General features: G+C 38.7%; 1 protein-coding gene across 1 annotated transcript in view; it reads left to right on the top strand.

The window, feature by feature from the left end:
- Positions 1–530: 530 nt before the first annotated feature.
- LOC126187908 (facilitated trehalose transporter Tret1-like) overlaps positions 531–25,901 on the top strand; it is a 140,263-nt gene continuing 114,892 nt past the window's right edge. Inside the window, exon 1 of the mRNA XM_049929261.1 lies at positions 531–588. Within this exon, the coding sequence (XP_049785218.1) occupies positions 543–588 (46 nt within the window). The 5' untranslated portion in view covers positions 531–542. The remainder of the gene's footprint in view (positions 589–25,901) is intronic.

Below are 25,901 nucleotides of genomic sequence, written 5' to 3'. Positions count from 1 at the left end.
GTTAAATAGTAATATTCTGTTTTTACTTTGGTACAATCCATTCATTGCACAATTAAGCTGGCGGCCATGTTGAACTTTAAAACTACTGCTTCTGTAAGTGCAGTGATTTTTACTACTTGTATACTGAAATTTGTTTGTTTTGTAATTTGGTCGCATACCATTAGTTGTTTACGATTCCATTAGCGTTTAGAATGTGACCCTTAAATTCGGTGAATCCGATTGTCCATATACGGTGCTCTCGGTTAATGAGCCCATGTACAACATGACTAAGCCGAAATATTCTGTTAAATCTGTTAGTCACAACCACAACTATCCTTCCAGCTACCTATCGATAAAATTAGTCAGGGATTGCACAGAGCAGCGAAGCTGAGTGACGTGCCAAATAACAGAAGGATATGAAAGGGCGCTCTTGACGTCGTTACATTAAGAGATAACTATGAAACAAGCGCAGATACACGAAGATAAAAGCCACGTGATGGGCTCTTATCGTCCTTTTCGCACTGATTTCTGACACCCGCTGTCACACGAGTTCTGTGGTCGCCATGCTGCCGTCACCGGTGCCACTCCAGCTGCCAGCAGCGATGGCAGGTAAGCATTAACAACCAAACACTTGTTTTTATTAGGCACTGAGCACGTGGATATTGTCACAACATCTCGCTTTATTCGCAGCCTTGGATGAACTCTTGAAGTACCGCTGTCAGTGTTTCTGAACTACTTGCTTTCTATAAAAGTAACACTTTCAGGAGATCTTTATTAAGAGCTAGAAGTGATTATATAGATATAATGCAGGTAAGCGCAGGAAAATGGGACACAACTAATACAGTTATATTTTAAGAAATCTGTGTTAGTGCGAAAGGCATAACTGACAGCTGGTAACCAATGATTGTTTCTCCGTCGCGTTACTTCATCTTTAAGATACATGCTTAGTTTGGAAGAAACTTTTTCACCTTTAACAATGATTTTCGTAGGAGGGTAGTGGTACGTACAACAGCTAACGTTTTTACGTTTGCGTTGTCACTGGTGGGAGCCATTGTCAGTCCGTTCGACTACCAGACATTGGCACAGCAGTTCAACAAAGTTGTGCAAGATAATCATAAATAAATTCTTGGCGTCATTTTTTCTCTAACAAGTTTTACGAACAGCCTGGAGTTTAATGGTGACCCCAATTTTTTTAATAAGTGATGTATATCATACGAATCTCCTTTCAGCTGAGCAGGTACAATAACAGACAGAGTTATAGACGGTTTCTGACATTCACCGTCAACCAGATGCCCAACATCAGCATCTTGGTCCCGATGTGAGCTGGTAGAGTTTGCATTGAGTGTGTAACTGATGTTGAGAAACTAGCTTTATATTTACGAAATAATTATTTGGAAGAATATGTACCGAGAACTGGGGCTACTTTGGAACATGTTGTAGTATTTTCCTGGATTTCTGAAAAGTTCTAGGGTATTAAATGACTAAATTTAAGGTAGTTTGATAGAGTTAACCTTCCCCATTTTGTTATATAACCATTCCTTGCCAAGACAGACCCCTTAGATATTTTTCCATATTATACCCACGGGTTGGGTTAAAATAGGGAGAACTCATTTTTTCAAGCTACAACAAATAAAAAAGAAGAACTGTCCAAATGTCAGAATACCAACTCTTTATTTGGACCAGCGTTGGTTCCACCACAATGACACAAAATTAATAGTAACAAAAAAATCCGGAAAAAATTAATAGACTGGACACGTTAAAGAACTTGAGAAATTAGTGAGTAAGTGTGAACAGATACAAAATCATGAAAAAATACAAATCACAAAAAATAAAAAAGGGATCCTTCAGAATTCCGTCCAGCGTATTCAGTCCCAATTCCTCAACATAAAAATTACCTCGGCCACCAAATTGCTCCTGCAGGCTGACGATTTGGAGAACATCTGCCTCGTGAAGTGACCGCGCCATCTGAGGCTTCTTGTCAAGAATTACACGGCCCCTCCCGCAGGAGGTTCGAGTCCTCCCTCGGGCATGGGTATATGTGTTGGTCTTACCATAAGTTAGTTTAAGTTGAGTGTAAGTCAAGGGACTGATGACATCGGCAGTTTGGTCCCTTAGGAATTCACACACATTTGAACATTTGACAACATCTTCTGCAGATTATAATAGAAGATTCTCTTTCTCGGGCCTCTTCCACTTATTACCACATTTTTCCATGGCGGAGACCACGTAATCCTTCGTTGTTCTTTTTGTGACTTCTTCTGGATACAGTTTACCTCCGTATATGACAAGTATATACATCTCCTCACACCCTCCTCTTTGTTTACCGTTGTGTTTGCCAGATGAGGGGCTCTCTGTGCAGCTGTAGTTCTTTGTCCTGAAGTGGATGGCTCGTTCATCCTGGCAGCAAGAATGTCTTCTACAGAAATGTTCTTTCCTGCTGTATCATTCACCCTTTTATGCCTCACCGTTTCACTTTTCTAACTCCTCACTTTTCTAACATCAACAAAATTGGTTTCATTGTAATTTCACATATTCCCTTGTGGAACACCTTCCGCCTCTACCTCAAAATTGTCAAAGCATGCATTCGTAATTTTTTTGTCGCTTGCTGTCTTGCATGTGTGATATTTTTCGCCGCCTTACGTGTCAAAATGGCATTTTGCCTTTTCATAAATGATCTATCCCAGTCTATTCCAGGGTAGTTTAAATCTGGCTTCCTTCCTGCCACATCTGTCAAGGTAGGCCTTTACCGAGCATCGGAGATCGAATGTTCACAAGGGGGATCCAAAACTTGATACGGCTATTGCTTGGGAAATAAACAGTTCCTCTTCTGGTTCTGTAAGTACACAATGCCTGCCGACTGTTCCTTCACTCCTTTCTTTAACTTTTAGTAGAATGTGTTCTTTGGGATCCCATACTTTTCAGACCCATTGCGGTAAACTTTAATTGCACTGATAGCCTGTTTCAGACTTTCCTACGTATAGTTTTTGTATTGTTGTAATCGTAGAGTCCATTTGTATTTCCGCACCGTACTTTGACTATTCCTAAGACAAAAGAGATAATCAAAATTAGTTACAACGTATCTGTATGGAACTTGGGACAATCTCAAAGTTGCCCCATGAAAATCTCATTATTTGCCAAAGCAGCCAAACCTGTTACTAATTATGGGATGTTTAATTCCATATTCATAGGAATTTACTCTTTCGTGGTCGAAATGTAATTCCGCTTTTGTATGTGAAAGTTTGCAGAACACTTATCACTTGTCAAAACTGCACGAATATGAAAATTGTTGCTGCCTAGCACAGGTGGCATGTGGAAATTTTGGAGATCGGCAATAGGTAGCAGCAAAGATCGAAGATTCTGTAGACCTTGGAAGCAAAATGGTATTTCGCAAGTTGCGTCTGCAGGTGGTTTAAAACTGCATTGAAGTGTCCCTGTCCTAATGTCGCCCCACCAGTGCCAAAGTAGTCACAGTTTACAGTACACAGAGCAGTGTAATACATTAAACGTAAACCGAACGACGTTGCACTGGCCTCATATTCCGGATGATAGTGGCTCCAACTCTTATCTGGAGAGCTTGATTTACACTTTTTGTGGTTACCTCGAATTAATTCACGTGAATGCCGGTATGCTTCCTACTAGAAGGCCAGAGATGACTTTCTTGTGATGTGATTCACGGATGAACAAAGCTACTACTGCTACTGGTAATTGTAGTATTACTGACACCATTACTGCGTTAAGTCATATACTTACACCTTTCCACTCCATAGTGTTTCGTATGGCATATTTAATCTATCATCCTAAACCGTTTCTCAAGGAAAGTAATGTACGTTAAAAGACAACGTCATTCATCTGTGGCTACAGTTTTCATCTGACTGCAAATAGTGAGAAAAGGCAATATAGAAAAATGCTATACCCACTATGCCTGGTGGTCACCACAAGTCAATCAATGGTAAGGAAAAAAAGTGTTGCCCAACCTTTTATAAAAAAACGGATATATCAATGCACTATCCAATGTGTAACACAAGCAGCCATTAAAAGATCCTGAGCAAGCACTGTTGAAATTATATGCTCGTCAACAACTAAAAGATGTAGCAGTTAGGTAAGATTACCTGAGTAGTTAAGTGAAGGAAGATGTAGACGACGTAAGATACTCGTAGATTCAGCATTTATCGAACAGCCTTTACTGCGAAATCATTAAATACTATATGACGCACAATCTAACAAAATGGTATTTTTTCCACGGTCAAGAAAGGCAGAGAGATCAAGCAGCATAAAAAATGTTAGAGATTAATATCAATTTGCTCAGGTTGTTTGCTTCGGTTTAGCTGAGGAAACACAATTCTTATCTATTGGTATATCAGAGAAACTGATACTCACAAACGTAAATTCAGATTTAATAACTGAGAATTCCCTTTTATAAAAAGATGGGAGTGAAATAACCTTCAACATTTTGAACATTTTACCGTATTTATGTCGGTCTGTCACTTGTTAGCCTGCATTAGCGACTGTCTGTTGTGGAAGATGCCTACTCGCTGGTTCGTATCTATCACGACCAAATTTCTCTCTAAAACCACCTTCTTTGATATAACCGCGTCGATCGGACCAATGTTTATGCTGCACAGCATACGATGAGCATCTTATTTTCACATGAAGTCCAAAAAAGGGACAGTGTGCCTACTGGTACATGCCTTATCAAAATCACCACACTTCCCATTAAAAGTCTTCGCACTAAGTTCATATAGAAATGAAAAAGGTTAGAAAGGAGACACTGACTTCACAGAACTGGAAGGTTTGTTGTCTCTCGTACAAACCACGTTACACACTCCTGACTTTTCCATGCACATGTACTGACGTTCACCCTTGTTTCGGCTTGTTTTTACTATTGTGAGGTAAACATTGCTTCTACCGATCTTTGCTAACAACTCGCTTTTAACATTGATGAACTCTCAATCGCGTGCAGGAATACAGCAACATTTAACGGATTTATCGAACTTTTCATGGTGAATGGGCATGTATCGTCCAAACAAGTCTGACATCCAGCCATATCTTCCCATTACACACTGCTTTCCGCGCCGCCCACAACGAGTGGCACCGAACGACGTTTCTCGATCACAGGGATTGCCCTGCTGGCAGTGCTGCTGCGCCAGGCCGCTGCGTGTAAGCTACAGATACCAATACTCAAAAAGTAGCTCTACCTGTAACCTTATGTAACCTTACATCCTCCATCTTAAATATTTGCAAAATTAATTCTGAAAAAAGAAAGAAGAACCATCCCCTGGTGATGATGGAATGGAAGAAAACTTCTCCGCAACACAGTTTGAAGAATTCACTGCACTGGTAACCTCAGGATAAATAGTGTTGAAAACAAGAAAACACCACCCATACTATGAGCCATACCTCCTAATTTTACTTTTGAAGAACATTTTACAATTATACTGTACATGAAATGTATCTGCGGCACAACACAGAAGTTTAAAAAAAATTATAATACAGTCCATTTGACATCAATCAAATCAGTGTACAATGTCCTATATATATATGGTAATTCAACAAGCAAATAAGGTATAAGTACTGATATATATGATTATTATTTACAAATACGAGAGAAGGGCTTAAATGCACATTGGAAGTAAATTCATTAAAAATAAATTTTCAGTACTTTAAAATAATTCTGTCCCTTATTAATGATGCTCATTATTTCTTATTTTATATTATTTTATTCTATATATATTTATTATATTAATTGTACTTATTATTAAAAGTTGACGAAACTGTCAAATTGTAAATTAATGAAGATGAGAAACATTTATTCATAGAAAAATTTCAATTTATCGAAAATTTGATTTAGCTTGGTATGGCACTTACTTTTATTTTATTTTGTTTTATTTTGTTTATATTTCATTAAATTCAAGGTTATTAGATTTTATTGTAGACATTTGCATTAAACAACGAACCTAATAAATATATACCATTTTTTTGCTTATTACCAGGAATTAGGGTTTTATTGACTAGTGGAGGTCTTGTACACACATCCACACGATATCACATACGCCCATGTTGCGCCGACCTCATGTTTCGCACGAGTCTAATGGTACTGGCTACTAAGCTACCATCTGCACGTCGCTCTGCTGTCAGGGGAATTGACCGCAGTCTCCCCTCCCCTCTCTGCCTAACACCATCCCCAATCTCTGCTCACGCTCGCCGAACCACGGCCGTTGCGGAGCCAGGGGCTATCTCTGCTCGCCACCGTGAAGGTTCTTACGCTGCTGCTTCGCCCTGGAGACAACTCTGCCACTAGCAGTGCTCGTGCCCTTCCGAGCAAACCCAAATACCTCCGAACTCGCCGCTGCTGCGCCGGCTCCGTCTTGCTGTCTGCGACTATGGATATCTAGAGGCGACTCGCAGTACTGGAGCCTCTGACCTCTCCAGGTACCTCTGAGTCCCACCGAATAGTCCGCTCTGCTGCCTCTCATAGTTCATTTGTAATGCATCGCTGCCGTTATAGTACTTCGGACCTCTCCAACCACTTCTGAGTCCCAACGAATAGTCCGCTCCGCTGCCTCTCATACTTCAGTTGTAATGCATCGCTGCCATTATAGTACTTGCGATGCTCCTGCTCCATGTAGCGACTATTTGGCTTGGACTGTTGACTGTTGGTGACGATGAGTGTCTGGTAACAAATTAGAAGCGCAATGCGATGCGTCGACATTCACTTATTTCCTTGCCGTCAGAAGCTAAACGGCGCGTCATGCAGTTACATGTGTCCACAAAATGCTAGGCCACAATTTTAAGTAATCTATCACACTGCTCCTAGATGCATTTCTTTATACTAATGGCACTGGCTATGGGTGTCTAACTTATCTTTCTTGATTTTACACACTCAGTAATACATGTACAAATTACATCAATCATTCTTTAAAATATCACTATTTCCTTATGTTTTTTTTTCTTACTATCTTACGTCTTTAGTTGCCAGATACAGTTTCGTTGTCATAATATCTTTTCTTCACTTGTTCACATTAATGGAAGGTTTCACTGTGATATTCTTCCAATTCCAATGTGCCAAGATGTGTTAAGCTGACCACTTTATACGGATCCTTGTATACATGATGAAATTTCGTTATTTGATGGCCATCATTCTTAGACTGAATGTGAGTTCATATTAACACTAAAACCCGAACTCGATACATGATCGGATGCACCATTTTATCATACTGTTTCATCTTCAGCATTCTTGAGGAGGGACTGTTCTACTTTTTCCAATATTTCTTCCGTGTTACGTTTTCAGCTGACATGTTATTCAGTACTTCTATTATCAATCTACCTATGGTCATCACAATTAAAATATCCACCGGACAATATTCAGCCCTACATAGCCTACTAATTTCTTTCATAGCTCTTTCTGTTGAGTTCGACGATGCTCTGTACCTGGATATAAATACAACTCAATACAGTACTCAATCACATTGTAGCGTTGCGGTCCGGCTTCGTCCGTTCAAGGTCGGGCCACACCTGAAACTACAGCCTGTTTTCCGTTTGATTACCTGTCGAAAGTTCTAATCCGCTTGCTCTCTCCCAAGTATCACATTCATCCCGTGTGCGTTACTCTTATTTTCCTCCCGTCAGCAGTATCTTCTGTGCCCATAGCCTCCGTATGCGTAGCCGCCTCGTCCTCTTCCGCACTGCATCCAAACTTCATTTCTTCGTTATGCTTCGTACCACCCTTCTGGCTGTCATCCGGTGTTGTCGAAATTCTCTCTAAACGCTTACCCTCGTCTTTCTTCTCTCTCCAGTTGGGTGTATACCATCGTGGCTTTATAGAAAGAATCAATGGTGGTACCTACTAAGTGTCTACGAGTGTTTCTCGGTAATCTTTGAAGAATCCGTCTTACAACTGCTCTTTTGTTGTACGGACTATTTAAGTACTGGTTCGTTACATATTCTTATTCTAAAAATATGGTACATGTCCCGTGAGATCTCATGCTGCGGTTGCAAATGAATATTAGTATAACATCGTGTTTGCTTGAGACCAGTACTCATCCACAAATATTTTCTCGAATTCTCGATATGACATTCGTTTCTTTCCTAGCCTCGTACCCCGTTTATAGGCTTCGTCTTACATCTGACTCATCACATACGCAATTTCCGTATCGTCCAACTTGTAGGTAACAGGACGGGAGAATTTCTAATGAAAGCTATGGGTTGTTGTTCTCCCCGTGGATATAATTTACTGAATTTACAACTGATAATGTACTCAACCTGAAGGTCACTTTTACTAATCATAGTTGTTTGTTGAGTAAAAGCTCCTAATTCCTGCTTCAATTTACTTTTCGCTGTCAGATAGACCAGCTGCTCTACAGTTTGTTGCAACCCTTGCACAGCTGGGTTTACTGGTTCCACCCTTTTCTCAACTTCGTGAAAATTTTTGGATGTTTTCTGTTGACGTTCTGCGGTATCATTTGTGAGAACTGAAACTACTACCATACTATCCTCTAACGCAGTTTGCTTTCTGGAAATTTCGCCGATTTCGGACTTTTGCAAATTCACCTCCCGTTTTCCTCATTCATCGCCGACTGTTCCTGTTTCACCTTTCGTATTTGGTCATTTGTATCCTTTTTCCATTTTACTATTATGGTGTTAACTGTTTGTTCATAGGTTTCCTGCTTTTTTCCTCTAGTTTTTTAAAAAATCTCCCTTCGATGCCACTGTTCCACTGACGACTGTAGTTCTTTAAAATTTTCCTTCGTGAAATGCATTATTTGTTTGCTAAAATCTTCCTGATCTGCTCTTCGTAAACGGTGTTTGTGGCACTGCATTAAAGCCTCCTCCCTTTTTAACTATCATTTCTGTCTATACCGTGTTTCCCTTCAGTGGTGTGTTCTAACTTTTTGCGCTTTTTATCTGCCGTGCTTCCATGTTTCCCGTGTTGTCCACTTCCATTCCCATTCCTTCCACTGTTTTCCTAGAATTTCCTAAGGGACATTCCACTATTACCACGGATGCATTGTCCGTTTGAACTTGACTTTCAGTTAATGATCGATTTGAAGTACTTCACCATTCATAAATTCCACTATCCTCATCTACTTTTCCCTTCGTATCTTTGTTCATGGGAGTGCAAGGTCCCAAATTTCCTCAATATTCGGCTCAAAATCGTTAAAAAAAGAAAGAAATACTTTCTTGTAACATTGAAAATAGTATCTTCTCACAAGCAGATTTCTTCACATAGTTTCCTACTTCAGAGCTACTGCCGACCGCTTTGCGCTGTGGTTAGTTTCTCGCCTAACCTTTCAGAGACTGTTAGTGACCTAGACATTTGCATAGCTTACTCTTTATTCTCCGGCCACCGGCTGCTGCTTACTGTTGCTGTTCTTGTCCCCACTGTCAGCTGCGTGTAGCGCCGTATCATCTGGTTTCTGTATCCCAGTTCTTCGTCGTTTCTTCCACTTATCGCCATATTGGTTGAAGCGTTCTTTCCTCCGAAGATAACTAAGGGTTCGAAAAGTCCTTTCAAGAGTCGAACGTCTGCAGCTCGTGGTCGTGCGGTGGCGTTCTCGCTTCCCACGCCCGGGTTCCCGGGTTCGATTCCCGGCGGGGTCAGGGATTTTCTCTACCTCGTGATGACTGGGTGTTTTGTGATGTCCTTAGGTTAGTTAGGTTTAAGTAGTTCTAAGTTCTAGGGGACTGATGACCATAGATGTTAAGTCCCATAGTGCTCAGAGCCATTTGAACCATTTTTGAAGAGTCGAACTGCAAGGTGCCTACTCGCTTATTCGTATCGATCACGGTCAAGTTTCTCTCTCTCTCTAAATTCACCTGTGTTGATATCACAGCAATAGGATCAGTGTTTGTGTTGCAAAGCTAAGAGTGGGCATCTTAGTTCTAAGTAACAGACACCAGAAGACCAAAAATGGGGCCGTGTGCCTATCGGTACATGCACTACGATAATCAACACACCTGCCGTGAAAAACCTTCACACTCAGTTAGTTCTAATAGCGAAGCCAAACAGAGCTTTACGCCAAACAGAGCTTTACTATCACTGTGGCTTCCCTTGGCGACCGTGCTGCTGCGCTAGGCCACTAGATATAAGGTACAGATAACGATACCCAAAAAGCAACTATATCTCTTACTAGGAGGTGAATAAGCAAAGATTGTAGTAGAACATGAAGAACATGGATTTGAAAGGAGACACTGACTTCATAGAACCGAAAGGCTTACTGTCTCTCGTAAAAACCACGTTTCACGTTGCTAACGTTTCTACGCACGTGTATTGACGTTCACCCTTATTTCGGCTTGATTTTAGTATTGTGAGGTAACCATTGGTTCTACCGATCTTTGCTAACGACTCGCTTCTAGTACTGATGAGTTCTCAATCCCGAGCACAAACACTGTAACATTTAACGGATTTATCGATCTTCTCTCGGTACGTTGGTCTGTACCGTCCAACCAAGTCTGACGTCCAGCCACATCCCCTCACAACCCACTGCTTTCTGCGCCCCCCGTAACGATTGGCGCCAAACAGAGCTTTACGACACTGTGGCTTCCCTTGGCGACCGTGCTGCTGCGCTAGGCCACTAGATGTAAGGTACAGATAACGATACCTAAAAAGCAACTATATCTCTTACTAGGAGGTGAATAAATATAGATTGTAGTAGAACATGAAAAACATGGTTCTGTTTTGTCCTCATTACTGTATCCTGTCAACTACCCGAAAAGAATTCCATTAGCATTTTATTAGAATATTCAGGTCAAATGAAAAACTGTTACAGATTGTCCAAAGCTTTTACACATATAAACACCACAAAACCACACCATGGCATTCCAACATGGGCTATGTGACATGTAGGTATATAATGAAATAGTAGCCAGTCCAGATGCACCAAAGTAGTATAACTACATTAGCTATTAAGACGAGGTACTGGCAGAATTGAAGCTGTGAGGATAGGTCGTGAGTTGTGCTTGAGTAGCTCAGTTTGTAGAGCACTTGCCCGCAAAAGGCAAAGGTCCCGAGTTCGAGTCTCGGTCCGGCACACAGTTTTAATCAGTCAGGAAGTTTCATATCAGGGCACACTTCGCTGCAGAGTGAAAGTCTCACTCTCGGGGTATTTGCTATTATTCTACTTCTTAAATATCAGTTTCTTTCTCTGTATTATATTGGTGATAGCTAACCACATTTATTTAAATTTAAATACTTTTTATCTAGATTTACTATCAATAAAATTTATTATTGTCTAATTTATTTGAGCTATACTGATTCAACTGGTCTATTTAGTTTATTACGAAACATTTTCTTTTAAGAGAAATCTGTAATTTATAATGTTCAAAAGCCACTTGCTTATAAAAAAAAAGGTATTGAGCTAATGATTGTTGGTTACCAGTGGGTCAAATCCCATTTGTAACATCTAATTTTCCTCTTTTTAGCAGACATTTTACTTCTCTAAAAATCATTTATAAACAGTTATTCATAATGTTCTCCCATGATAATCTTCTATTATTTTTACCTTTAACCACATTTCATTCCACGAATTATTGTCATGATTTTTATGACCTAAATTTTCTAATCTAGAAAGTACCTTTGGTTATAGCAGTAACATGTTAACTGAGAAATTAAGCAAATTGGAAAAATTCATAACCTACGAAATTTACATGATGTTTATATAAATCCCTGCAGAAGTATACATAGTATTAATCAAACATTCCATCTTAACTTTTCAATTTTTCACTTATGTGACTGATGGTTAAATCAGGTTACTACTTGGTTCAGAGTGATTCCATTAACAGTAATTTTGACATTTTCCTGATTATAAACTTTAATTTGCATACAGATTTCACTAATTTTTGGTACAGTTATCCATATGTGAAACCTCTAGATAACATTTCCTGGAATCCACGATTAGCATTCATTCACTCATCATTTCAGTGCCAAAGTACACACTCAGCAAGCATCAAGGCAATAGCTCATTCTCAAAGTTTGTTGTTTATATTCATGTAAGGACCTCTGTTTCAGAGATAGTAGTCAGTATAAATATGTTTATGTACTTCTTTAGACATACCATTGCATTATCTAAAGAGTTAGCAGAACTTGTGACCCATTCAGTAAATCATCAATAATTGTAACCATAATTCAAACTGCAATTTCTGGAAACATGATGTGGTAGAGATACAGGTGCTGTTACACAACTTTTTAAGATATATGTTGGCCACTGTTAACGTTCCTGACATGTACTTACTAGTTCAGTTGTGTGAACTATGAACAACGTTAATAGAACAAGCTGGTCATTAAAAACCGCTTTGGAGTTAACAAATGGGAAAAGATTCCAATTATGTGACATGAGTTTCGCCGTTTTGCTAGCACACTGCTTTTTCTTTTTAACTAAACATGTTTCAGCACCCATCATTAACGGATTTTTGTTTACTGAAAACTGTAAAAAGTGAGAATGTTTTAGGTTATAACTGATTTTAAAAAGTGAGGCTAAAGAAAGTTTTTGTTCGTTTTGCATCTTACCGTAATTTTACATTGTTGCTTTTGCAGGATCCACTGCATGTTGTTCTGCACTGACAGCTTGTCATCTGCAAACCAAACGATGTAAAGGTAAATTTCATCAGCGAGTTAACAAATCCATTGATTTTTAAAAAAACGTGATTTTGTGTGGTAAAGTGTTTTGTGTACATATTTGTTACTACTCACGCTCTGTTATGACCAAACTTTCTTCTTTTATGTTTTAAGGACACTGCACACACATATTAATGTGCTTCGTGTAATTTCCTTGTTTATAAACGCCTTTTTTACTTCTAAAAACGTGGTGAGCACCATGTCGTCGTGTTTCCTAATCCAGTTGACATTTATTCGTTCCCGAGAGAGTTTGGTGCCGAATTTGAATTTTTTTTACTTTTTCTCTCTATTTCAGCTGGCGTGGAGGTATGTGTGTGTGTGTGTGTGTGTGTTTGTGTGTGTGTGTGTGTGTGTGTGTGTGTTTGTGTATGTGTGTGTCCTTTAATATGTTAAGTAATGTGCCTTTACAAAGTGTAGTTTTTCCTTTAAAATTCTTTGTGTTCTGTTATTGCCTTCTGTTCGTGGAAGTTCTCTTTTATTGTCAGACTGCTTCTGGAACTCAGTATTTTTAAATCTGGTGCTACTGTATTTGGGTGGTGGTTGTGGGCTATTAGATAACCAGTAAATGTACTGTAGATGCTGCTACTTTTTAGGGCTCTGAGGTGCTCTGAGTATTTTGCTTTAAAGTTCCTGCATGTTTGTTCTATGTGTACTGATTGACAAGTGTTGCATGTGAGTTCATGTATTACCGATCTGTTGAATTTATCGGTGGGTGTCTCCCATGTTCTGAGCTATGTCTGTTGGGTTGTCTGTCGTGTGTCTGTGTCCTATTTGAAGTCCCAGTTTCTTCAATATCTTGCCTATTCTGCGGACAAATTTTGTTATTGTAGGTGACTAAGTTCAGTTTATTTGTGTGTGTGTTTGTGTGTTTTACTGTTGTGTCTTGCATTTGGTCATTGTTTGTATTTGGTTGATCTGTGTTGTGTAAGGTTTTGTGTGTGTGTTGTGCTTTCGTTCCAATTCAGTTTACAAATTTGTTGGTTTAATTTCTGTATCATGTGGGGTTTATACCCATTTTCCTCTGCTATCTGTAATATGTTTAGCTCCTGTGTGTAATTCTGTTTGCTTAGGGTAAATATTTTGACACTCTAAAATCACGTTTTTTTTTTGTTAAATCAAGGGATGTGTTAAATCTTCGATGAAATTTACATTTACATCATTTGGTTTGCAGATAAAACGCTATCATTGCGGGACACCATACAGTTGGTCCTGCAAAACCATATAATGTAAAATCATCGTAAGAAGCAAAATGAGCAGAAACTTTCTTTAGGCCTCACTTTTTAAAATCAGCTATAACCTAAAAAATTCTCACATTTCACAGTTTTCGATAAACAAAAAACCACTTATGATGGCACAGAGATGCTGAAACAAGTTTTGCTAAAAAGAAAAAGCAGTGCATTTCCAAAAATGCAGAACCCATATTCTATCATTTAACTCCAGATGCGGAAAGGAAGCACAAGAGTTGCAGATACAAAGATTAAAAGACTCCAAGTTTGTATCAGTGCTTGTAAACCAATCGTTGACCTATTCTGTTACAAATCCAACAAGTTTCAGAGGAAGGGGTGTCAAGATTTCAACATTACTAGAGAACTGCAGTAGTACAGACTGGTTAGTAAACTAACATATGGTGCCTTCCCAGATGAGCATCAGTCTCGCTTCTGGCACTGATAACAAGAAATGAAGAAATGCATATGGAGCAGTGATTTGAAAACTGTGGCAATAAACAGTGTATGATAGCAGCCTGACAAAATGGTCCACAACATTTTGAAGGCTCATTAAATTTGTATTGCAAACCAAATAAAACTGTTAATATTTGGAAATGAAACTGTGCTTTTGAAACATGGTTAACCAGGATGGACCATGTTGAACATCAACCACTGAAAAATCAGGAAGATCATAGCCATATTAGAAGTGATTTCCACCCATATGACACTGCACAGGTCAATTACATATCGATGAGTGAGGCAGTGGTACAGGAATAAACACTGCATATCACAGACAGAATATAAAGAATAGAAGCTACCAGGGCAAAATGCAGTACATTATAGCAGCAGACGAGCAGATCTGAGAGTTAAAAGTGAGATTTGTGATGGCAGTGAAATAACGTCAGAAGTACCTACCTTTGACGATGCAGTAAGCGTTACCAAGGTTACGGGTGAAATTACAGTGGCAAAACGTACTGAATACTGTTGCAGTCGGGAATGGGGAAGGTGGTGTGGAGATAATAGATAAAATTCAAAATGAAGACGAATCAAACAGTGGCTGTCATGTAAAGGAGGAATTAGGTGATGCTGATGTAAATGGATCGCACAGAAAAATTGGCCCACTGTTCACACAAATGACCTTGAATATTAAAGCAAATAATCTGAAATTAGACAAAAAACGTGGTGACGTGAAGAAGGAGTTTAAAAGTGACATGGATAATCTGTGGTTTTAAATGAAAGAAACCTATCAGAGACTGTAAAAACTAGTGGTGACATTAGAACTGATATCAGCAGAACAAATTCAAAATTGGATTTGAAACTGGACTACACTAACAGTGACATTAAAAAGAATTTAATAGTGACGTTAGTTATTGAAATTCAAATTTGGATGAAAAGGTATACTCAATGACAGTTTGTTTGGAAACTAATCTAGAAAAGGTAAACAGAGGCTTGGAATGAAAAACTAATATTGTCTGCAAGCATTAAGTATTACAACAAAAAGCTTGGGAAAGTTGGTTCGTTGGCTGATTTCTGGCAGGTGACCAAACAATGAGATCATCAGTTACATCGGCTTAGGGAAGACTGGGGAGTGACAGCCATGCCCTGGCAAAGGAACTATCCTGGTATTTGCCTAAAGAGATTTAGGGAAATCACAGTAAACTTGAATCAAGATGGCCAGACGCTGGGTTGTACCATAATCCTCCCAGATGCAAGTCCAGTGTGTTAACCATTGCGTCACCTCGCTTGGTAACGTTGGGAAAATATCGTGGTAAGTCGGTGGAACCAGATGCTGATCCTAGTCATGTAAAACTGAATGATTAATGAAAATGTTTATGGATAATAACAATAAACATGCAATGTAATATTGAAAAAACTAGTTTAGAGTCAACCAGTAATACTGAAACAGGAGAAAACAGGTAGGTGGAAAATATATGTTAATTATCGAAGATATGGTTAATAAGCTAAATGAGATTGTGAAAAAGCATGAAGTCTAAAATGAATGCTTCATTTACTGAATTTTAAATCATGGCTAGCAGAGCTGAACGTATAAAGTATATCATTATGAATCGCAACAAAAGCCACAGGTTCTCGTAATTGTTGGTAAGAATTTAGAAAATTATTTTTGCAGAAACACTGGTCCAGAGATGAACAGTAAAGGGTTCTAAGGGAAATTTGGGACCTTAAGAACTGATTCCAGAGGAGGGACTATCAAGGGTTCCAATCTTTTAATGGATTAACAAAGTTAAGTACTTGGGCACAGTCAGGTTGTGAATCAGTAACAATGGGATTAGAACATATGTTTCCTCACAGAATAAGGGAATGGTCTTTCCCAGCCCCCAGTAATAATATTAATTATTTTGTAAATTATTTTTGGAATGTAGAAAGAGTCAAATAAACAGGAGGTTTGAGGACTAATGAAGCGAGGTATCCACCAAGGAGAGACTGTTCAGTGAGTACAATGAATATGAAATGGCCTGGGAGAAATGTTGGAGGACTCAGAACAAGTTAGGTAGTAAATGGTACAAGTGGGCGAATTTCCAATAGTACAAATGCAGATAAGAGAGGTATGGGGAGTAGTAATTATAGTAATTACGAGGGAGACTATAGGTTGCTCCAATTGGAGATTGCAATCAGACAAAATCTACAAAAGAGCCACCAGTGAATCAGGTTAATCCAGCAGTATATGTAATAGAAGCAGTAAGAGAATGTAATAAAGAAGAATAACAATGTTTGATAGTAAAGAAAAATATTTCTGTGATGAAAGTCAACCTAATTTATGCAAAATTAAGAACAAACAGATGAAACAGAGGTGTTAGCTAGTGTTTATTGTGATTTAACTTATAGCAATGGATGCAATGACCCCACGAATAAGCGTAAATAAATAAACAAAATTTAACAATGGAAGTGCCTTGCTACTGGTTAGATAAAGAAAATAAAGAACAGCTAATTAAACAGGAAATGGGAGACAGTAGTAGCATCACAGTTATTAGTAATATTAACAGGAAGGAGGGGAAATTTAAGTATCAGAAGGAAAAGAGATATTTGATTTAATGAAATGTATTGAGTAAAAAACCTTTTTTTACTCAATACATTTCAAAAATCAAATATCTCTTTTCCTTCTGCTACTTAAATTAATAGTGTAAATTAATAGTATAAATATGACAAAGAAATAGAAGAAAGGGAGGAAGTAAATAAAATGGAAAAGTATGCAATGTGTCACTAACTGTAACAGGGGAAAATAAGTTTGATAATCAAAAAGGTAGTTTTTCTAGAGACAAAATTAATGAAAATTTGTTACATTGGAAAGGTACATTATTGAGTAATATAAAAATAATCTATCCTTCAATTCTAGTCAATATACTATGAATTACATTTAGTACTGGGCACAGAAACTTCATGCCCATGGAACGATAAAATTGATTTCAGTAGATAAAGATTTATTTGTTGTTGTTGTGGTCTTCAGTCCTGAGACTGGTTTGATGCAGCCCTCCATGCTACTGTATCCTGTGCAAGCTTCTTCATCTCCCAGTACCTACTGCAACCTACATCCTTCTGAATCTGCTTAGTGTATTCATCTCTTGGTCTCCCCCTACGATTTTTACCCTCCACGCTGCCCTCCAATACTAAATTGGTGATCCCTTGATGCCTCAGAACATGTCCTACCAACCGATCCCTTCTTCTGGTCAAGTTGTGCCACAAACTTCTCTTCTCCCCAATCCTATTCAATACTTCCTCATTAGTTATGTGATCTACCCATCTAATCTTCAGCATTATTCTGTAGCACCACATTTCAAAAGCTTCTATTCTCTTCTTGTCCAAACTATTTATTGTCCATGTTTCACTTCCATACATGACCACACTCCATACAAATACTTTCAGAAATGACTTCCTGACACTTAAATCTATACTCGATGTTAACAAATTTCTCTTCTTCAGAAACGCTTTCCTTCCCATTGCCAGTCTACATTTAATATCCTCTCTACTTCGACCATCATCAGTTATTTTGCTCCCCAAATAGCAAAACTCCTTTACTACTTTAAGTGTCTCATTTTCTAATCTAATTCCCTCAGCATCACGCGACTTAATTCAACTACATTCCATTATCCTCGTTTTGCTTTTGTTGATGTTCATCTTATATCCTCCCTTCAAGACACCATCCATTCCGTTCAACTGCTCTTCCAAGTCCTTTGCTGTCTCTGACAGAATTACAATGTCATCGGCGAACCTCAAAGTTTTTATTTCTTCTCCATGGATTTTAATACCTACTCCAAATTTTTCTTTTGTTTCCTTTACTGCTTGCTCAATATACAGATTGAGTAACATCGGGGAGAGGCTACAACCCTGTCTTACTCCCTTCCCAACCACTGCTTCCCTTTCATGTCCCTCGACTCTTATAACTGCCATCTGGTTTCTGTACAAATTGTATATAGCCTTTCGCTCCCTGTATTTTACCCCTGCCACCTTTAGAATTTGAAATAGAGTATTCCAGTCAACATTGTCAAAAGCTTTCTCTAAGTCTACAAATGCTAGAAACGTAGGTTTGCCTTTCCTTAATCTTTCTTCTAAGATTAGTTGTAAGGTCAGTATTGCCTCACGTGTTCCAGTATTTCTACGGAATTCAAACTGATCTTCCCCGAGGTCGGCTTCTACTAGTTTTTCCATTCGTCTGTAAAGAATTCGTGTTAGTACTTTGCAGCTGTGGCTTATTAAGCTGATTGTCCGGTAATTTTCACATCTGTCAACACCTGCTTTCTTTGGGATTGGAATTATTATATTCTTCTTGAAGTCTGAGGGTATTTGGCCTGTTTCATAGATCTTGCTCACCAGATGGTAGAGTTTTGTCAGGACTGGCTCTCCCAAGGCCGTTAGTAGTTTCAATGGAATGTTGTGTACTCCGAGGGCCTTGTTTCGACTCAGGTCTTTCAGTGCTCTGTCAAACTCTTCACGCAGTATCGTATCTCCCATTTCATCTTCATCAACATCCTCTTCCATTTCCATAATATTGTCCTCAAGTGCATCGCCCTTGTATAGACCCTCTATATACTCCGTCCACCTTTCTGCTTTCCCTTCTTTGCTTAGAACTGGATTTCCATCTGAGCTCTTGATGTTCATACAAGTGGTTCTCTTATCTCCAAAGGTCTCTTTAATTTTCCTGTAGGCAGTATCTATCTTACCCCTAGTGAGATAAGCGTCTATATCCTTACATTTGTCCTCTAGCCATCCCTGCTTAGCCATTTTGCACTTCCTGTCGATCTCATTTTTGAGACGTTTGTATTCTTTTTTGCCTGCTTCATTTACTGCATTTTTATATTTTCTCCTTTCATCAATTAAATTTATTTTTATTTACTCTTTTTTTGCGATGAAAAGTTGAATGACATTAACTTTCTGAAAAAAATTGAATGTAAAACTGCATGGTGTATTGAATATGCCTTTGGGATATTTAGCCACAAGAGCTAACACAAGTAATTCTGAAGTGGGTACAATGCAAGCTGGAATAAAAGAGAAAATGAGATACATTGTAAGTATATCAAGTAATGAAAGACAAGATTCAGCAAAAATTTTGATGCAAAGTAGATCTGTATTTTATTAAAAACCAAGTTTAGTCAAAGATTTTGAATATTTGTTGGAATTTTAAAGCTATGAACTTTTTTACCTTTTTTCATTAGACCATATGTTGTTCCTTTCCCTAAGAAAGATTCTGTGAGGAAAGACGTATAAAAATGCTAGAATGGAAAATATTTGACGAATCTAATAGCTGTTATGACAACTGATCTGCATTAGTAGGTGAAAGGAATATGTGTGTATGGCAGAGAGGGGCGGCAATCTGAGTTCTGTTAGATGCCAGAAAATTAAATGAAGTGGTAAAAAAGAAATTGACAGACCTACCAGTGTTGATGAAATCTTACAAGCATCTCATGGTTCTAAATGTCTCACCTCTTGTGATGTGACATGTGAGTACTGGAATATCGATTTAGCTTACAGAAAATGTGCTGCTATTTTACATAAAGGGAAGGGTTAACATTATTTCGAGGTACCATTAGGATTAAAGGTGTTCTTTGTGAGATTATTAGGGATATTGACAAAATTACAGGAGATGAAATACAAAATAAACTAACAGTGCATGTAGATGACATCGCATGATGCCACAAAACTTCAAATGGGTTACTAAGAGCAGCTCAGACTGGAGGGACAAGTTGAGCTTAACTAAATCCCAGTTTGTAAAAAGTTAATTTCATTTTCAAGCCACATAATAGATGAAAACGCAATACAACAAGGAGTAGAAAAATGGGAAGCCATTGAAGACTTTACTGCTTTTAAGAACAACTGAAGGCAATGTTAAGGCTTTGGGGTGTAATAGGAAATTTGTCAGTGGCCAGTCACCAGCGTTTGATCAACATGCTGAAAAACTGAGTAGTGGAATTCGACTAAATTGTGTGAGGAGGCTTTCCAAAAATTGGAAAGTGAGCTAGGTAGCAGCAGTCCATTATATCACCATGATTTTACTTTGCCTTTTTTTAAGAGTAAAGATTTCAGTGTTTGTGGTATGGGTGTTGGTATATTTCACTTAGTTGAAACAGATGAAGGGTGAATTCATAAAACAGTTACTTTGCTACCAGAACATTCTATGAACATTAAAAGCAGTATTATAGAACGGAACTGGAAGCACATCCCATAGTGTAAGCATTTCAAAGATCTGAAGTATCCTTAGTTTCTTGCTACTATATAGACTGAAACACCAAAGATTAAATATGTGGTCTCGTTTTCATAACAGTCTGACATTGAATTAAGATAACATAATACAGGTGTTTTTCCAAAATGCCTGATGGAAAAAGAGAAGGAGAGAGACAGGATACAAGTGGGTGACACGAAAGATTATTTTCTTAAAAAAACGTTAAAAATGAAATATTGATTAGAAAAGGTAGTAAATACATATTATATGTGACAGAATGAGAGTGCAATTCTGAGACAGATTAACCAACATTACAACCCTAACCATTGTCCAAAGATGAAGTAGTGTTACTAAGTTAACAAAGTTCTATTATTCAGAAGAAACTATTTATGCAATCAGAACTGGGAGTATTGTATTCCTGAAGAATATGTGGACACACTAATTGAATATTACATAAAAGATATGGACATTATGGGACAATATGAATAGTAGCTAAGTTACAAGAAACAGTAATATTAAATAACTTATGAAGAGAAGAGAAAAACAGAGTCTGAAGATGTGAATTGTCACCAGTAAAACACAATTGTTCCACCAATCCTCCCAATGTTCCAAAGAAACTGACTGCAGATGATCTATTAGGAGAGTTATCAGTATCTACTGGGGGATGCTAGGACATGTTGGCAGTATTGAATATCTTCACTAAATGTGTACAATTACAACCAATAAAAAGTGCTAACAGCAAAACATTTGTGGGAAAATTAAAAAAGGATTGCGATCATAAATTAGAGGTTCCTAAAGCATTTTTCTCTGGAAATAGGCCTTATTTTATCTCAGAGTGGTTTATGTAATGTGAGGGAGACAATGTTCTCGGCCATTATTCCTAATTTTATCTCAGAAGGGTTTATGTAATGTGTGGGGGTGATCAAAATGAACCATAAAAGATGTGGAAGTAAATATGAGTGAAAAAGTGATAAAAGAGATCAACAGATTATGTCATATGTATCGTAGGAAGAAAACATACTGGCTGGCCCAGCAACATACTGACTTTTAAAATATATATTACACAAAATCTGAAATTAATCAACTGGTTTTGCTCAGTGTGAATAAGAGTTTGGAGGAAAGACTATTAACGTTACTGGGAAAGAGACAGAATTTCCAATGTTAAGCGAAATAATTCAAGATGTAAGGATTAGGATAACACAAAAAAAACGCACGAAAAAGAAACACATGGAATGGAGAAGACGGCATTATGGTAGACTGAGACTCACTAATTTCACAATAGAAAGTCTAGTATTATTCAGAAACATGGAAAAGTCCATCAGTGTGAGTGAGATAATATGTAAATTATTCGATGTAAATCTTTTACCATTTGAAATAATCAGGACTGCCTACAATATTTGATATGAATTAGCATTTGCTAAGTTTAATAAAGAAAAGTAACTTCAGATGAGTCTCAGGGACGTATGTTGGGACTTTGGCTGTTCACATTGTGTATTAACGACATGGCAGACAAGATTAATATTACTTCAGGCTTTCTACAGATGCTATAATGAAGTACTGTATGAATCAAGTTGCATAAGTATTCAGTCAGATCATGATAAGATTTCAAAGCTTCGAAGTGGTGCAGAAATTGGGAAATTTCTTCAAATGTTCAGCTATGTAAAATTGTACACTTCACAAAAATAAAAAAAAACGTCGCACCCTATGACTATAATATCAATGAGTCATAGTTGGAATCAGCTAACACATACAAGCACCTGGGCGTAGCACTCTGAAGGTGTATGAAATGGAATGAATACTTAGACTGAGTAAAGCAAGTGGCAGAATTTGCTTTATTCAGAGAACATGGGGGAAATGGAATTTATCCTCGAAGGAGACTGCTTACGAATCACTCATGTGACCCATCGTAGTGTATTTCACCAGTATGTGAGACTTGTACCAAGTAAGACTCTAGGGATACTGAACATATACAGGTGAGGGCTGCACAGATGGTCGCAGGGTTATTCGACCCTTGGGAGAGTGCCAAAGAGATGATGAAGAAACTGGAGTCAAATTAATATGATTTGCTTAATAAAAAAGCTGAGCCACAAAGAAATACGAAACTCTTCAGGAATAAAAAAATGGTAATCCCTGTTAAACAGCTAATAAGTGATTTTGCAGAAAAGCTTAACTAAAAAAGAAACTAGAAATTTCAAGAATTAGTTGTAAATGTATTCCAGTACAGTAAAGTAAATAACTTCCAATTTGCAAACCTTCACCAACTTGATTGGCCCTCTTCCTCCTTCAGATGGATATGGATACTTCTTCGCGGCCATAGTTTTATATGGTGGATGGGTACAACAACAGTCGCTGTCATATCAGCCAGATCTGCGACAGAAACGATATGTGTACATGGGTGACGCATATCCAGTGTCCTCCACAGGTTATAACCGATCAAATTTGCAAATTTGAACCGACACAACACAACCAGCTACCAATACAGCTAACAATGATGTGGCACAACGTAGGCACAGAACGTTAAAGGCGTAAAGGCGTCCCTAATCTCTCAGAGAGGCACTTCCCTTAGCCCTTTTAGGACTCCAAAAGTTGTACGAGAATGACATTGGAGCTTTCGTGGACGAAATGGTTTATGGTATCCCTCCACGAATTCCAGGGCCACTTAGAGCCTGGATCATTTTCTAATATGGCATAACTTCTGCAGGTGGTACAGATGTTTAAACACCACAGCACCAGTAGCCATGGTCCTCCCGCTTCTCACCATTGAACCGTCAGCTGTTTGTATACAAAAACTAGCACAGCAGTTTGTTTTTGATGCTGCTTATGGATTTAGTCAGATCTCCACAACAGCCACCGTACACGAGCTCATTCTCAGTGTCGAGTAGACGGGATCACGCCATGAAAGTTCAATAAGAGGCACATCCTTGAAAGTATCCACCGACAACGTCAAACCTGCTGGGATTTTAGCGTCAATGGTGCCGGGTGCCTCACCAGCACGTCACACCACAAACTGCCCAGAATCATCGGATCGTACTTACAGACACCAACGAACACTGCCTCACAACTTGTGGACACGCAAGTGACAATCGACCGAAACAAGAGCCAGTCACAGAATCAAGTTTATGTACCAAGACGTTCCGGGTGTTCCACACTGTAGGAAAGGTGAGGGGGGGGGGGTTTGGGAGGGGGTTCAGGGCTGAGGAGGGAACACTATATGGCAGTGATAAAATTTATAAACTTGTGTGTTGTGAGAATATAAACGTACATGTTAACTACCTAACATCCTTAGATTTGGAAATCTTTGCTGCAATAATTTTAAGGCTAGTGCGACTCCTTCCAGTTTTTTTGTTGAAAATTCTTATATTCGTTCGCGAAAAATAGAAAGGTAATGATGTACATTTAAGGGTTATGTGCAGTTATTTACGTGGTTAAACTAAGAGGCTACAAACTGGCAATACAACTCGTACATCAGAGTACAATGCAATGCCTCATCTCGTTAATAGAGAAATAATAGATAAAGACTTTGTAGCGTTTTCAACAAACAGAATCTCTGCATACGTTGGGTCACTTGTTGCTGAAAAACAAGCGACAGAAATGAGACTGTGATACACCACAAAGGCCATTAACAAACTCGCTATCACAAATATTGTCTGTCAGACGAAATCTAATCTACTCTGTGGAGATCATGTACCACTCAGGCTGAAAGTTGTTATCTGAAGGACTTCAGGCACTGAAAACAAGTCGCATCATTGGGAGCCTTCGAGCGTGGTATGTCAGCCATCATCTACATATACATACAGGGCGACAATTGGGAAAAAAAACGTATTTAGTTACAAACGACGACGTGCACATACTTTATTCAACACGTAAATGTCACTACAGATATTCGGATTTAGGTTACGGCATGTTCGATGTGCCTGCCATCATTGGCGTTGGTGTGGCGCAAACTAATAGCGAAATTTTGCATGACCCGCTGACGTATCAAAAAATGTCTGTTTTCAGATAAGCAACGATTTTGGTGTTATTGCTGTACACTTTGTCTTTAACGTAGACCCACAAAAAGAAGTCGCATGTGTTCATATCCGGAGAACATGGCGGCCAATCGAGCCCATGCCGCCGCGCGGGATTAGCCGAGCGGTCTTGGGCGCTGCACTCATGGACTGTGCGGCTGGTCCCGGCGGAGGTTCGAGTCCTCCCGCGGGCATAGGTGTGTGTGTTTGTCCTTAGGATAATTTAGGTTAAGTAGTGTGTAAGCTTAGGGACTGATGACCTTAGCAGTTAAGTCCCATAAGATTTCACACACATTTGAACATTTGCGCCCATGCCAGTGGCCTCTGAGTACCCCAGTGCCAGAATGCGGTCCCCAAAGTGCTCCTCCAGGACACCAAACACTCTCCTGCTTCGCTGGAGGCGAGCTCTGTCTTGCATGAACCACATATTGTCGAAATCAAGGTCACTTTGGAAAAGTGGGGATGAAATCATCTTCCAAAACCTTCACGTAAAGTTCGGTAGTCACCGTGCCATCAAGGAATATCGCTCCAATTCTCCCCTGACTAAACACTGCACACCACACAGTCACCCGTTCATTTTAATTCCGTATTCTCAGTCGTTCACTTCCTTGAATGAACAATGACATTTCTCTGTGCTGAAAGTGAGGCATGGAAAATGTAACCTTTTACCTTTTAAAAACTGCTTTCAACCTCATATCTATTTATTACTTCTTTTTCAAATACGATAATTTCATTGAGATATACCTTACAGTGTTCGGCTTCAGCCCCCTTTAAACTACATCCAGCAACTACCGAAACATGGTTGAAGCGCTTTTGAAACCTAACAGCTTCTTCCAATACTGGTAAGGACACCTAGGTGCTATAAAGGCAGTTTTCGGTCGGTCCTCTGGCAGTAATTATAATCGATGAGACACGCTACATAGATCTATTGTGGAAAAATATCTACATGTTCCCAAATTACCCAGGATTTCTGTGATTTTTGGTATCTGACAGACATCTATGATTGCCCACTGTTTAGTTAACGCCAGCTATAAGAGATTCTATATTTTCTCATATTATCCAATTAGCTTTTTTGCACTATGATGACAGTTGCACATCCTTAATGATGCCATCATTATATCACTGGTCCATGAATTTTTCCACTGCTGGTTGTAGATGACAGGGCACCTTACATGGCTTATGGTAAACAGTGATTTACATCCTGTCAGAATTCTGTCTTATATCACTAGAGTCCCCAGAAATCGACCCTGCGGCTCTACTCTTGCACCACCTATTTCCAGTATGAAAACAACACTCCTGCATATAAAACATAATTCTTTACCTAGTTCATCGTCCTCCTCCAGTGGTTCCACCACATCTGATACATTTACAAATAGTTCTCTTCCTATGATCACCTAAATTATTTTCCTGTTCCTTCCAGTACTTTATTG

This window comes from Schistocerca cancellata, chromosome 5 (assembly GCF_023864275.1).
Source record: "Schistocerca cancellata isolate TAMUIC-IGC-003103 chromosome 5, iqSchCanc2.1, whole genome shotgun sequence".
NCBI classification, from domain to species: domain Eukaryota; kingdom Metazoa; phylum Arthropoda; class Insecta; order Orthoptera; family Acrididae; genus Schistocerca; species Schistocerca cancellata.
The sequence above is the reverse complement of the archived record's forward strand: the minus strand, read 5'-3'. Positions and strand labels throughout refer to the sequence as shown.